The sequence below is a fragment of the Capricornis sumatraensis genome, chromosome 5, assembly GCF_032405125.1.
Source record: "Capricornis sumatraensis isolate serow.1 chromosome 5, serow.2, whole genome shotgun sequence".
Lineage (NCBI taxonomy): Eukaryota > Metazoa > Chordata > Mammalia > Artiodactyla > Bovidae > Capricornis > Capricornis sumatraensis.
This window is the reverse complement of record NC_091073.1, coordinates 98267819-98283425: the sequence shown is the minus strand read 5'-3', so window position 1 is coordinate 98283425 and position 15607 is coordinate 98267819. Positions and strand designations below refer to the sequence as shown.

At 41.4% G+C, this 15607-nt stretch overlaps 1 protein-coding gene across 4 annotated transcripts in view; it reads right to left on the bottom strand.

The window, feature by feature from the left end:
* The window catches only part of NRF1 (nuclear respiratory factor 1), a 117734-nt gene that overhangs the window by 16845 nt on the left and 85282 nt on the right, over nt 1–15607 (bottom strand). For all 4 annotated transcript variants that reach the window (XM_068972828.1, XM_068972827.1, XM_068972826.1 and 1 more), the window contains 2 exons: nt 14965–15122; nt 7978–8102 (listed from right to left, as the gene is read on the bottom strand). In XM_068972828.1, the coding sequence (XP_068828929.1) occupies nt 7978–8102; nt 14965–15122 (283 nt within the window). The remainder of the gene's footprint in view (nt 1–7977; nt 8103–14964; nt 15123–15607) is intronic.

Below are 15607 nucleotides of genomic sequence, written 5' to 3'. Positions count from 1 at the left end.
TCCATGTTCCCATTTCTCAGAAGCAGCCATGTTTCACTGTAAAATCTGGAATTCATCCAATGGTAATGGCTTCTTTCAGACTAACCCAGAAGGCTCTGAATACTTCATCCTTTCGAGGGTCATGATAAGTCCATTAGCATACCTGCATTGAACATGGCTACAGCTGAGAAGAGGAATTTGCACTTGTGGAGCATCCAAGTGGAAATGGGCAAGTGGCCTTGGTTGTGAATAAAGGGACGAGAAAGTGAGTCTAGGTGTCGCCACTGTTTCCTGTCTCAGATTTTCCTGCTCAGGACTCTGCAATGCACAAAAATAGGCCAGCTCTTCTTGCAACCCTCTGCCCAGCTGTTTACTGGCTGCGGATTAGGAGTCACGTGGCAGGTTCTTTTTTTTTTTTTAGCAAAGCTTTGCTGTCTCTGAGCTGAGAAGGTCACTGGGAAGGAAGGCTTATGATGCATTTCTGTTGCCCTCTCCTGTGCAGGGTGGCACAACCTGCCAGAAGGCCACAGTGCTTTTGCTGCGGTCTTTAGAGCAGCGCTGTCTAACAGAGCTTTCAGCAGTGGTGGGGATGTTGCGTATCTGTGGCCATTAGTAGTCACTAGCTGCATGTGGCTATTTAAATTTGAATGTGAATAAATTAAAATTAAATAAAAAAATTAGTACCTCAGGTCACATATAGCTAAATGAGCACCTTGTGGCTAGTGTGACTGAATAACTGAATTTTTAATTTTATTCAACTTCCATTTAAATTCAAACAGCCACATATAGCTAGTAGCTACCGTACGAGGCACACCTTTATTTTATTTTAAGAAACTTTTGGCTGCACCATGCAGCTTGCGGGATCTTCGTTCCCTAACCAGGGATTGAGTCTGGGAGCTGGCAATGACAGGTCGGGTCCTAACCACTGGATCGCCAGGGAATTCCCAGGATATAACTTTAGATCTTGGGTTTTGATGCCATTTATTTGTTTGCTTCTGTTAAGACTCATCATGACACTGACTTCTAAAGTGAGCAACGCATGGCTATGACCATTCCTCAAAACAAGCCTGAAATACAGTGAGCCACACCAAGTAACAGTTTGGTCAGATACAGTAAAGATGATGGTTTTCATCTGTTTTATACCGTCTTTACTTTCTCGGTTGAGTGGATTGGCAAAATGGAGTGAAGTAGGGGGAAAGAGCAAGAGTCCTGGAGATTTGTGTTTGGTTTCACCGTTTAGCAGCTGAGTGACCCTGGGCGAGTCCTAGTGTAGCTGCCTCTACAGAACAAGCTATAAGGTCTGTTCTACCCACCTTCCTGGGTGAAGGGAGGTCAATGCAGAGTACTTACTTAGTCAACTGTAAGGTGGTGGCAGTGGTAGGGCTAGTAGTAGGAGTGTTGATTAAAAAAAAAAAAGAAAAGGAAAGAACGTATGAAGAAAAGAAAAAGATGAAGGCCCTAAATAATAATGTTTAATGCACACTGTCAAAAGGCAAATCAGGTAAATAAGGAGTGAAACTGAAATAGTCATTCTCCCGGTATGCCATCTACCAACATGTTTCCCAGAATGAAGATGAATCATCTTAGGAGAAACGCCAATGCCTTGGCTTGGTCTGACTGACACCATCCTAACATCTTAGCTTCCCCTCAGGTCTCCCTGTCAGTGGAAAAGAGGGCCATTTACTTTACAGGATGGTGGCCTGAAAACCCACAGCTCCTGCTCTCAGGGGGCTTGCAGCGTGACGCTCTCACCTCACACACACAACCCTGGGGCTCAGGGGCTCACTGCTTCCAGTCTAGGAGGCACTGAACTCCCCACTTTTGCGTTAAAGGTACAGACAGTCTCACAGTGTCAAAGTAACAACAGTTATTTTAAAGCTATTATCATGCTTTATGGTGACTGAATATGCACATTTACAGTAAAACTTTACTTAATACAGTTTACTTATTTAAACTTTAAAATACTGAGGCAAAGAGTGATTTAGTGCACACAAGAATAGCATATCCACATCTTTTGGAGGCTGCAACACTGACATATTTCCTAAGTTAATTAATACTTCCATCTTCACTGACTCTTCTGGGAACAAGTCCATATATTAATGGGTCCAGAAAACGAGGACCATAGGAAAAGGGAGAAGGAGAGATGTATTTTATAGTTTATCAAGATAAGCATGGGCACTTTATCTCTTATTCTTGAAGATGAGCTGGAACAAAAGGACACACTGCAAATAATAATGGATGATGGTGGTGGTGATAATACAAAAAAGTGAGGAAAAAAGTCACCCTTTGTGATGGAAGCTGAAATGCTGCTGGGAAAGAACAGCAGCCCTGGACCAAGGAAGGTGATATAACCGATTGCAGGAGCCATTAAACAACGTCACCTTCAATTTCCTTCACTCAAGGTAATAGAAAACACTCCCATCTATTTCCATTTTTACAGTATTCAATTCTGGAGCATAAATCCTTCAACTGTGTAAGGTAAGCACTGGGACCTGTCCTATAGACAGGAAAGCTGGGTCTACTGAACAGTACTGTGTGCTCTAAACCACTTAATGTATTTGGGGGGATGCTTGAGAAGAAACTGATGCTGGCAGCTAATAATAATTTCACATTTATGAATGATGTATCTATGTGCCAAGCACTATGCTAAGTATTTCACAGGAATCTCTCTGTTTAATGCTCTCGACTACCTCATGAGCATGGAAGTATTATCATCCTAACTAAACAGCTAAGGCTTAAGGAACTTGCCTGAGAGCACAGAGCTCAGCAGTGGTACAGCTTTCAGAGGACCCATCTAGGCCTGAAGGTCCTCCCACCTTCCCTGTCCTTCCTTTTATTCTCCGTGCCACACCAGATACCCTCCGTGACCCTAGCCACACTTTCTATGGTAGAGGTTCTGCATCTCAGTGGGGGGTGGGGAAACGGGAGCTCTCTCTGATCTGCTTGCACATCTGATCAAAGCTGCAGATCCCAGATAAATATAAAACTTTTGTGCAGAATTTTTCGTGATCCACAGATCCGAGTTAAGCATGCCCTAAGGTTTGTATAATACACATAAAGCAGGTTTCTACAGAAAGTTACACACACGTTGCCTGCTGCAGGTCCAGCTGGGCTGATCTCTTTACAGTAAGTACAGGATGGACCTTTCAGCCATCCTGTCTCACTTGGAAGGCCTTGCTGGATAGGAATGTGTGTTCTAATCTCTCATGCAAGGACCCCACTCAAAAGTCCTGCTCCCTTATCTGAACTCTATGTTACTGTCCTTCCTCATCCATCTACTCTTTTATCCCCTTTGCTAAAAATGCCAATTAAAAAAAAAAAAGTATCCCAGTGATCATGGTGAGATTAAATTCAACTGGGAAAACACACGCGTATTTTTAAAAATTTTTAAAAAGGCTAAAGAAAAACAAGGAGGCGAAAAAGTGATGACATGGTCAGTGGGAAAGGAAGATCAAGATTTTTTTCCGAAAGAATTTGAAAACTGATTTAGTGTGATCTGGCAGTTGGAATGGATAGAGAATGTACATTTGTTTAGAGGGCAGCAAGACTGAGCGGGGTCCTCAGGTTGTAGGAAATTATGTTGATGAATCTGGGGCAAGAGTCAACAGTAGCAAGGCTGTTGCCAGGCCAGGCCAGAACAAAGAGGGGCAGGTGGTACTGAAGAGAAATGAGAAGGGCTGCTCCTCTGTATGTAATGTAAATGCCTTGTAACAACCAGCTTCAGTGTTCAGAAGACCAGCCCTCCAGCCCACTTCTCTTCATGTAGGGCATGGGGAAGGCAGCTGTGTCGGGCAGGACAGTCTCTGGTGCTGGATAGTAGAGAAGATGTACTTTAAGAACACTTTGGGGAATTAAATCAAGGGCTGGAGGCAGAGCCAAAGGGAAGGCTGCAGTGAGCAGGAGGGCAAGCAGTGGGCTAGTCAACTTGCTCCAGGCAGAAATGTACACCCCCCTCAAACTCTTTCCCACATTCCCCAACCATACCACCTTGGTCTCTGTTTCCCTGGAGACAGGTGGGGAGACTGAAAGAGCCCGGGCACATACTGAAGGGCAGCAGGAGGGCTTGGGCAGAGGATTCTGAGGAAACAACTCTTCACCTGAGTTTACCTCCTTCTGACCATGATCTACGTCTCCCTAAACAAGCTCCCCTGATTCTAAACAGCACCCACCCGGGAATTCCTTGGTGGTCCAGTGGTTAGGACTCTGAGTGTTCACTGCTGGGCCCAGGTTTGCTCCCTGGTCAGGGAGCTAAGATTCACATTCTTATGTAATGCCATATACCAAAATAAATTCAAGATATTTTATAGTATTTAAAATAAAAATTGAATTCATAGAACTGGCATGTAATTAGATATTGACCTGATCTGGGTGAAAGAGAAACAAGGAAATAAAAGTGAAAGTAACAGAAGTGAAATAAACTGGGAAAAGCTTGCAACACACACACAATAAAAGGATTGTATCTTTCTCCTACTGATTTGGAGAAACTCTTTATATATTAAAGACCTCAGTAGAAAAATGGGTGAAGAACACAAACAGACAAATACTAAAATATATATGTGTAGATAAAAACATGGAGAAAAAAGTAAAAATATCTTTCACTAATATTAAAAAATACAAATTAAATAAAATTCAACTTATTGCCTAACAAATAGGTATACACATACAAAGTAAATTATGCCAATATCTAATGTTGGTGAGGAGTAACTAAGCAGGTTCTAAACAGCTCTGTTAGAAGTATTAGGAAGGATAAGCTATGTAGAGAGCAAAGATTCATAGGTGTGGGCAAGATTTTGTACCAAGATGAACACTGTTATTTATGTTGTAAAAAATTGCCAATAACCTAAATTATCAACAATAGGGGACTGATTATGATGATGGATAATATGATGATATATTAGCAAGTATTAAAGTGATCTTTTCAAAAAACATTTAGCCAGATGAAAGTGATTAAGATATTTCAAAACAAGTTATAAAATAGTACAACATGATCCTAATTAGATTAAAAAATTTATGCATGGGGTGGGGGAGGCTATATTTTAAAAACTCAACAAAAACAAAAACAAACCCTCAAGAAACATTCTGTGTAGGGGGATCATAGATGAGCTTTATAATCAGGATCAAAACAACCATCCCCCTCCAAGAAAATGCTACGGCTCCCCTTTTTTCCTGTGATATTATTAGAAAAGTGCCAACTATTTTAGAAAACACTGATCCTTTCTAAGCAACTCTGATAAGAAGCTTGACGGACAATAGCTGAAGCAGATGATCCCCATTACCTTTGTTGATTAACCATGAACTTTAGTTATTTGTTTTGCTTTTTTCCCCGTCTAGATTTTTGTCATTTTGTTGTTGTTGTTGTTGAAACAGGGAGGAAGATACAAGATCTGAAGTGGTCCTGAAGTCCATTATTAGCAAAGGGGGTTCTAGGGTACAGAGGATGGTAGAAGAGAGAGGAAACCAATGGGCAATTCAAAATTGTACAACCTCTTAAGGTGTGCTGTGGGGGTAAAGCAAGGGATAACTGTGTTAAAAAGAAAAGAAAAAGGTAAGGAAAGAACTCAGCCAGAGCCCTTTCCCAGCCTTATACATTTTGAAGAGAAAGGGACCTGCGAAAACCTTTTAATTGAACCAAATCATGAAACACCATCATAAAAGACAAAAGGCTCATTTATAACTATTTAAAATGAGAGAACACAAATGAAATAGAGTGATGCTAGTGCTTGAGTGGTCCCTTTAGTGTGGGGGTGGGACAGGGTCCAGGAAAAAGGAGAAGGCTTCAGGTACAAGGTCTTTGTCAGGTCTGCCTTGATGCCACTGACTGCCCAGACCGTCTTGCGCTGGGTACTGTGCTCTAGCAAGCTTCATACACAGTGGTCCTCCATCCCTGGTAGTTCCATCCTAGAAGACGCTGAAATTCTTGCTTCAGGCCTGAACAGGCCAATATCCACACTGTTCTTTTAAGAGTCATCTGCTAGTAGGATTTTTATTTAAGTTATGCTCTGGAATCTGGGATGTATTTTTTTTTCTCCCCAGTTGTGTCTGTTATCAAACAGCTACTTGTTCTGCTATCTGGTTCTTCCTGGTAACAAACAATTCTTGACAATGCATTTGGTCTACTGGCAGATACCATAAGCTTGTCATCACAGAAGTGACAAACAATGCCAACATGACACAATCTGGAATAATGATGAGAAAAGAACTCTTGAAAAGTCCAGACAGACAAATTAGTTGGTTAAATGAGAATAATTTGGTTGCAAGTCCCAGAGTAAATCCTACAGCACACTGGGTAAAAATGTCAGAAGACAGAAGAAGGTGCATCAGAATTACTCAGGTCATACCCAATATTTGATTCATCTTCTGAACTGCCGAGGCATAGACGGCCTAATCTTAGTAGGACGTGGCACAACTCGATGGTTGGTTTGATGGCTGAGTAGACCTATCTACTTGGCGGGAGACCCAGAGAGGTCTTACACTTACCTACTAACTCTCTATCTGAAAAGGTGAGCCTAGGGAGGAGGCAGAACTACAAAGCAGTCTCTGTTTGCTCAGACAGGTCAAGACCATTTGAAGGGATAACAAAGTCTCCCATCAAATCCACACTGGGAAGTATTTTTAGCAGTTTCATAGTGAACAGGGGTAGTTCCCAGGCGGCACTAGTGGTAAAGAGCCCGCCTGCCAATGCAGGAGATGTAAGAGATGTGGGTTTGATACCTGGGTTAGGAAGATCCCCGGGTTAGGAAGATCCCCTGGAGGAAATGGCAACCCACTCCAGTATTCTTGCCTGCGGAATTCCATGGACAGAGGAGCCTGGTGGGATGTAGTCCATAGGGTCACAAAGAGCTGGACATGACTTAGCATGCATGCACGTATAGTGAGTAACAGCAATTGCAATTCAGAATGTGACATAATCAGATATCCCATCCTTCTCCATTTAAGGTAGATGAGGACTCAGATGTGGGACAGAAAAAGATAAAAAAATAAGAGTAGGATTCTAGCTAAAGAGGGAGGATTTCCTTAATTCCAACTATGGTTCATTTCATCCTGAATATACATGGCTGTAAGATGCCACTCATGCCACTAAGGAAATGTCTGCCTAAATAAAAGTATGTTATTATCTATCCTCTTTCTAGGACTTTAAACCACAGGTCTCCAAAACCATAGAGTAGTTAATTTGTCCTACTTAAACATTATATGTACATTTTAAAAGCTCAATAAACAGTTGCACAGAGTCGCACAGAGCGGGGCTGGTCCTCCTGTTGACCAGACTTCTGAGGCACTTTCCCAGGCAGCCCAGTTTTGATAACTAACTCCCAGAGCCTGCTGAAATGGACTCAGAGAGCTGCCCTGGAGCTGGAAATCCCTGTCAACGTATTTCTATGAACTTTATCTCTTTTGTTTATTCAGGATAGCACCAACATCCAGAAAATCAAAGAGCTGGGAAAGAAGGGCAGAGTAGTGGCATGTTATTGGCTCAATCCAGAGGTCTTTGGTGAGGCCGCACTGAACAGGAAGCAGAACCCATAGCATCAACCAGAAAAGCGCCTTTATCACAGCCTGCTGGCTGACCTTGATATCAGATGGTGCTACCTTTCTCAAGATGGTCAGAACATTCTTTGTTACCACAGTGCACTCACCCACAGGCGAGTCTCTGCTCCACTAAAGGACACTCCTCTACACCATGGGAGAAAAAGGATAAAATGCACCTCACAGAAAAATTTTAAATCCTTCTCAGCAAGTCCTGTCACAGCAAACAGTTACTTCTCAAATAAGCCATTCAGTTAGGTAGCCACTATTTTGACTCCTTCCTCCCTTATAGGAAACCCAAAGTCTCCTACTAGGCAAAGAAATCAGAGGCTCCTAGAATTTTTCTAGGTATCAACTGCCTACCAATATAAACTCAAAGTTCAACTTCATTCTGAAGGGCTTGTTGTCAGCCATGTCATGAAGGTTTCAGTGGAAACAGGGAAGAAGTTCGATAAAATATTCATGCTGTCTTACCATTAGCATCTTGGACTCCAGTAAGTGCTCCGACAGCTGCTGCGGTTTCCCCAGACAGGACAATCTGTCCCCCCCCTTGCAAGGTGGCCTCGGCCAGGGTGGCGACAGCATGGGCGGCAGCTTCGCTGTGGGTACAGGAACAGGAGGGGGATGTGTGAGGCGAAGGAAGGAACAGTGCTGCAGCAAGACAAACCAACTTTCAACCCTTCCTAGGATGGTCCCCTGATCCATGTTTGAGAGCCTCCCAACAAACAAGGGATTCCAGTGCTACTGAGAGAACCAGAGCAATTTTTAAATGATAAGAGTAAATAGCTAGAGAAATGCCAAGTCTTTCATACTTATACAGCTAGAGTGAGGCCTTTCTTTAAACCTAGGAAATGGGTGTTTGAGGACAGAAGGCACTCCTTCCCAGTCTCTTTGTTATCAGCATCAACTGAGTGCTTGCAAGTCATAGTGGGAGCTCTGATACAAAGTCACAATGCAAAAGCCATTTTGGTTGTCGATCACAAGGTTTTCTTTTTCTCTTTTCTCTTTTACAAGGAGGACCATCTGAAACTGCCCTTTTATGGCCAAGCATGGATGATAATATGTGGAGTCAGAAACCTGGGTTTTTTATTCAATTAATATTAAATAACAACTGTTCACTACTCTATAATAACATACATAAGAAAAGAATCTAAAAAAGAATAGGTATATGTATAATAAACCATTTTGCTGTACACCTGAAATTAATACAACATTGTAAATCAATTATACTCCAATATAAAACAAAAAATTAAAATATACATAAAAATATATTAAATAATAACAACTTGATTTACATCCATGATTCCAAATATAGAGTAATGGTTGACTGGTATCTTGCAAAGTTCACCCCTTCCTTTTGCCTCATGTATATATGTAGGCAACACTAAATTAACACTTAAAAGTTTAAATTATCATTATAAGCCCAAACTCCTTGACTCAAAACTTAATAAATCTTCCTTCACTACAAAGCAAGCACTTTGTAGAACAGAAAGATATTAGCCACCTCTTTACACACTATTCTAACAGTTTGTATCCCATTTTTCTTTTCTTTACTGTATACATAAATATTCATTTTTACTGATTCTGTGATGATACAAACTATAAAATGTATTATTACTGTTTTACGTGCCAATAAGAAAGAAACGTTCCTGTGAATTCCCTGGTGGTTCCCCTGGTCAGAGAACTAAGATCCCCAAGCCACGTGGTGTGGCCAAAAAAAAAGTTCCTGATAATTGTAATCATAAGATTATAGTTTACCATCCAAACTTCAGAGATGTTAAAATATCAGGTGCTGAGGGAGAGCAAGCAATGAAATACTAGATAAATTCAGCACCTCTCCTGGGAAAGTATCAGGTACCGCTTTGCAAAGGTACTGAAGGAATATCAAAAGTGGGCCTGGAGGAGAGAAGGTGGCGTCACTTATCAGAGGTGGACGAAGTTCTGGGTCACACACTGCCTAAGCCAGTGGATTCAGCTTCACTCTATAGGTACAGACTTTGCTGTAACTATGGCAGTCATCTTGAGGGCAAAGGGCTGTGGACTGCCGACATGCAAACATGTCATGACTGCAGGCAAAGCAACATGTACCAAACCTAACAGTGTCACGTCCACCTAAGAAACTCAACAAACAAGTAAAGCAACTGACATAACCATTCTTCCAGGGAAGGCTTCTTTAACACTATAAGGATTTTAGGAAGAAGTTCTAGAAGTCCAATGGACAAAAAAGTTTCATTGAATAGAAAACTCTCCCCTCTTGCTAACTTGCTTTGCTTTTCAAATTATGTGTGTTTAAAAAGTTATTTTTCTCTGATAATAAAATGCATGTAGAAACTTGTAAAAATTTCATTAAGTATAAAAGAAAATTTTAAAACGAGTTACTTTCCTAATAATCTTAAACACTTTAACCAGATAGTCAAGATCATACTGTATTACAGTTTTATCACCTGCTTTTCTAACTCTGTATTTCCTCATGTAAATATTCTTTGACATTTGTTCAAAATAATAAGAGCAAAATTGCTGATTCCCCCCACTTTCCTAGTTGCTCAGCTGTGGATGTTTTTAATTTCCAGCCTTCTTTGTCTGACTTAGTCCAAGATATTATACATTTCAAATTTTTACTTTCTTTATAAAAAAATCTGGGGATGGAACTGAGGTTGAGCAAAAATGTTGGACAGAATCAGAGCTTCCATACAGCCCCTTTAAATCAAGATCAATCCCTATGCTAAAATGTATTTCAGATCTGATATCAATAGCCAGTCATTCCACAGTACCTGTAACATGAATTCAGAGGCAAAATGGACCCTTGACCTGGAATTACTACTAAGGCTACTCTTTACATTTTACAAGGTAGATTTTAATTTTAGGGTACATCGTAACTATTTATTAGAGATGGTAAAACAAATGATTATTTAGTGCCTAAGACTCATAACTTTGCATATTTTTCTAAGAAACTCGTGTCAGATAATACTACCAGACAATTCAACAGTGTTCAGCTATCACTTATTAATAATAAAAATATTTAACACTCTGACCTGAGACTTCATGGAAAGCCAGAAAGTAGTCTTTGGAAAAGGCTTCAACTGTGTGGTACTCTGAAGAAGAAAGCTGGTTTTTGAGAATTGTTTATATGGAAATAGGAGCTGTGTTTATAGGTCACCTCAGCAACTGCTCGTTCCCCACAGTTTTTTTTTTAATCACAATCTACAATAATCTTATTTCTATGACCATCAAAGGTGCTGTCCTGCCACTCTTGGATGCATGCTTCCAGTATGGGGTTTCACAGGCTCCAAGGGGGAGAACAGCTACCCAAGCCCTGACCTGGAAGAGGTCCTGTATCCAGTCACATCCATTTTATGATGTCTGAAAATCTAAATATTTGAAGTCATTTTCTTTGATACCTTTCTAAAGTATGTTATGCGAGGAGAAAAGCTGTGAACCAGTAATGACTAAGGCAACCTGGGGAGCCAGGGATGAGCAGTCTGATGGGGATGACGGGTCTACATGTTGGTGAGGTTACTTACTGCATGCCCCGTCAGGAGTCAGGGGCAAAGCAGTGACGGATGAATCTTTCACCTGGAGCATGAAGACAATGGTGCCGCCAGTGGTCAGCAGACAATTATTTCCAAATCTACTCTAACCACTTACACTAGACTTCATGGGAAATGATCAAATGATATGCTGCTAGAAAAAGATTACCTTTACTTAAAAGGTGAATCAGGATCAAAATGTCACTAAGCCACCACTTCACAATTTTTTAACAAGTCATTTCCAAACCAGAATTACAATGAGAAATTTCCATCTCCCCCATCTTCCTTTTTTCCATCAACTTTTTATCTGCAAGTGTCTAACTTTCATCTATAGGAAAAAGAGGCAGCTGCACATTCTCTGCCCTCCGTTTCCAGATAGGATTTCTGAACTAGGTTGTCCATGCCACGTTAGTGGACCAATAAACACAAATCCATATATTAAAGCCATGCTTTGTTTTAATAACATCTCTAATTTTAAGCCAATGTTTTCCTTTAAAAAACGGAAAGAGTAAATTGTTCTTTAAAAATAGGATTCACTTCCTTTTTTAAAGCCAAGCCTCTTCACTGAAAAGAACAGCAATTCTAACTTTCTGGGGCATTTCTCTCCCCACAGCACTGAGTCATAGCACCATACACAGTAGAGACGCAGTAAAAACCATCTCCCTGTCAACCACACAGCACACACTTATAGGAGGGCAAACATCGATTCAGTCTACCCATATTTATCATGCATCTCTATGCACAAAGACTGTACTGACTCTGCAGGACCTAGAATGTAAGTCTAGGATGACTTAAACCAACAGACTGAAACCTGAATCACTGTACTGCGACAAGCAAACGGTGATTTCACTTCCTTTCATGTTGGCCTGTTCAGGGTGAACAGTGTGTTTTTTTTTTTGAGTTGTGATGCTCTGCTTTTCATTTGTTCATTTTGACTCTCTATCTCCTTCCTAGAAGTACTGATTGATTCTGTATTTTGAAAATAATTAAAATTAACAAGTTTCCAGGGTATTCAATGCTGATTTCTCCATACCCCTTTCAAGTTATTGTAAAGCCAGGGTGGGCGACAGGTTGTGACCCCAGGGCCCTCAGTCTAGCTTGCTATACAAAACTGCTTACAGCATGGCTGGAAAAAAGAAGGCCTGTTCTGCACCTGTCCTGACCGCCTTTCCCATTAGCAGCTGAGGGAGCCCTTCTGTCTTGTGCCCCACCTGCCATTCCACGTGGCCAGCCTCTCTCTCTTTAGTCTGTGCCCACACCTGCTGCTTACAGTGCAGCAAAGGTGCAGGTGATTGTTAAGAGAACCAGGCCTGTTCCACCTGCACCCGAAAGAAATGGCTGGAAGAGAGCAGCTCTATGAAATCGTTGTTACCGCAGGAACAAAGACCAGATTCACAGTGTGTTTTTCACCAAGATGACTTCCAGCAACAAATTCTGTGGAGAGGCTGGGAATGGGTCTCATCCCACAGAGAAGCAAACACCAAGGGCTTCTGTTTCAAGCCCAACCCTCCTGACATTAGACAGTGATAACAGCTCCTGGAATTAGGAGACCCTGATGTTCCCCTAACAGCCTGCAATATCTAGTCAGCACTGCCAGGCTTGGTTTCTTCACCTCCAGCAGAGGCTGCAACACACCATCCCCCAACACTCATTGGGGCCATGATTGCAAACAGATTTCAACATCTCTTTACTCCTCCTTCACGCCACGGTGAACCATATTCTCCTTCCTTTGGAGTAAACACTGTAGCCGCCTCAGCTGCCTCTGAGTTTGTTAACAAGCCCCCAGGGGAAACCATTACCCTCCTTGCGTTTGGAAAAAAGCCCTGGTCCTCACACTAAAGGGAGCCAGAAATGTGCCTCATGTTTTCCAGCAGGTACAGGGTTCTCAGGACACTCACACTTCACTGGACCGTCCAGGGTGCTGGCTCAATGACATGCAGTTTTCCTGGCCTTCAGTGGTGGCCTGTTAAGGCCCCATGCTTCAGTGAGGGGTTACCAAACCAAAAGGATGGAGTGTCTCACTCTGGTCATGGTTTTCAGGAAGTTTATCTCTATGTGTCTTCTCTCAAAGGCACGAGTGGGCTTGAGTCACAGTGCAGGAGACCAAGCAAGACTTTCATGTCAGTGAAAAATGATACGGTTCAATGGGCTAAGTTTCAAGTCACTCAGGGACTCACTGGTAACTCTGGAAGGATAAGCGTGTGTATGTTTCAGTTCAATCACCAAGTCCTGGCCATACTTCCTTCAAAATCCAGTCACTTTATCTCCACTCTTACTAGTAGTTTCCAAGCCTTTGACAAGTCACAAGTGGACTACCTCTTCTCAAATGGACTTCCATTTCTAATCTCTTCTTACTATAAGCAATTCTGAATAGATGAATCTTAAAATCTAAGTTAAATGATAATAAATATAAATCCTGAAATGCTAACTACAGGCCAGCCAGTTTGATGAGAGTTTTATATCCATCATTTCAATGAGTCTTTACGATTCTACATGATGAAAATTATCCTTATTTGATGAGACCTATGCTCAGGGGTGAAATTTCTCAAGACAGTATGGCGACTAAATGGCAGAGGTAGGATTCAAACCTGAACCAATATGACCTCAGAAATGCTCTCAGCTCCCGTACTATACAGCCTCATGGAAACCTGTACCTAAGCCTATCAAGGCTTTCTACTGTCCATCACAGCCAATCTAAACTTTATCTGATGTTTATATTTTGAAGGAGGTGATCCCCTTCTGAATTCCCCCTATATTCATAGTCCACACTATACAACTGGACAGTGAATTACACTCTAACTAATATGTTTGCTAAGTGGTTTACTGAAATCAATCTCCCAATCAATTAGTTCTTTAATGGCAGACAATATATCTTAGAGCACTCGTTATATACCATCTTACCTAGTAGAGTGCTGGCACGTCACAAGAATTCACCAACTATTTGAGACTAATAGCTGCTGCACCCGACAATAACAGCAACCTTACCATATGCTGGGCACTAATCTGAGGCTCTCACACGCACTGGCTTTTCCAACTCTCACTTCAATTCTCACAGTAGGTACTGTCTTTACCCTCGTTTTACACAGAGGAAAGCCTGGGCATTGAGCTCAAGTAAACTGCCCAAGTCAAACAGCTAGTAAGGGACAGAGCTGGGATTCAAACCCAGATAATCTGGCCTCAAAGCACACCCTCTTAACCATTATTTAAAGTATCTGGGTCAATTGAAAATAAAATTGTGTCAGCAATGAACAAGAAGAAGAATAAAATGGGGATGACTTTTTTCTGTCAACAATCAATAGAAGGAACCACATGGAAAACAACACAATGTCTTTTTTGGGAACTACCTCTTACTAGAGGATTCCATCCTACAGTGTCCTTCCTAAGTATATCTGAAGAAAAAAGGTTCCGTTTTTCCCCAATAATCCAAAACTTATTTTATTTCAAAGGCACTGATAAGCAAAGAACAAATTCCTTGAAGAGTCAGTAAAGTTAGCTCCCGATCAGCTAAAACACGGATTAATATCCATAACAAAAAGCAGTTTCTTTGTAGGGTAAAAGGAAAATCAATCCCAAAGCTTCTTGATTTTTTTTTTTATTATTACATCCTTTGGTCCCTTTAAAAACACAAGGTACACCTTGCTGTTGCTTTTGGTCTGTTAATGATCACAGAACAGGATACAGCAAAAGGGACCCATATCCCTGACCAGCAGGTTTCAGCAGGAAGTCAGAAAGGCTGAACTGGTTGCTGGGGGTGGAGTGGAATGGGAATAGGGTGGGTGGGGGCTGATTACAAGACAACTTTACAATATCTTATGGGTTAAGAGTATTAAGTTCCAAATGCCAGTTGTGACAAAGTGAGGTACGACGTTTCTCTTTACATCTGTATACAGGGACAGAGTCGCCCTCCTCTTTTACTGCCCACCCCTGCCTCCACCTGTTGAGTGCCATGGTGACCGTAGCTCCCTGTTGCATCTCCTGAGAAGCTGCCACTGCGGCCTCTGCCAGTGATGCTACCGCCTGGGTGGCCTCTGACGCTTGCGTTGTCTGGATGGTCATCTCACCCCCCTGTAACGTGGCCCAGTTTTGTTCCACCTGAGGCAGAGAAGGACAGGCTAGTTAAAAAATCAGTCACAAGAGGATGGTGATTATGATTTCAAAAGTCATATTTCTAAAAAACTGCCATGTACTCAGCCAAATACATACATACTATAAATTAACATGACTTACAGTGTATAGGACAGGGTTTTTAGCATGGTATTTTTTGGGTTAGAAAAGGGGTGTTAGAATATATATTTGAATTTGCTTACATTTGCACAAAGAAATTCTGGAAGGACACAAAAGAAACCAATGAAAATATTTTCCTCAGTGTGTGTGGAGGATGTGGGAATAGGTTAGATAGAAAACAGAAAGCAAGATTTTCCACTGTGTCCTTTTAAATAATTTTCAAAATATCTGAGTTTTTGAATAAACCATAAGTATACTTCTAAAAAAAAAATTCAACCTGTACAAAAGGGGATAGAGTGCCAGTATTCTAGACTCTTTGCCCAAAGGCTACTACTATCACCTGTTTCTCCATT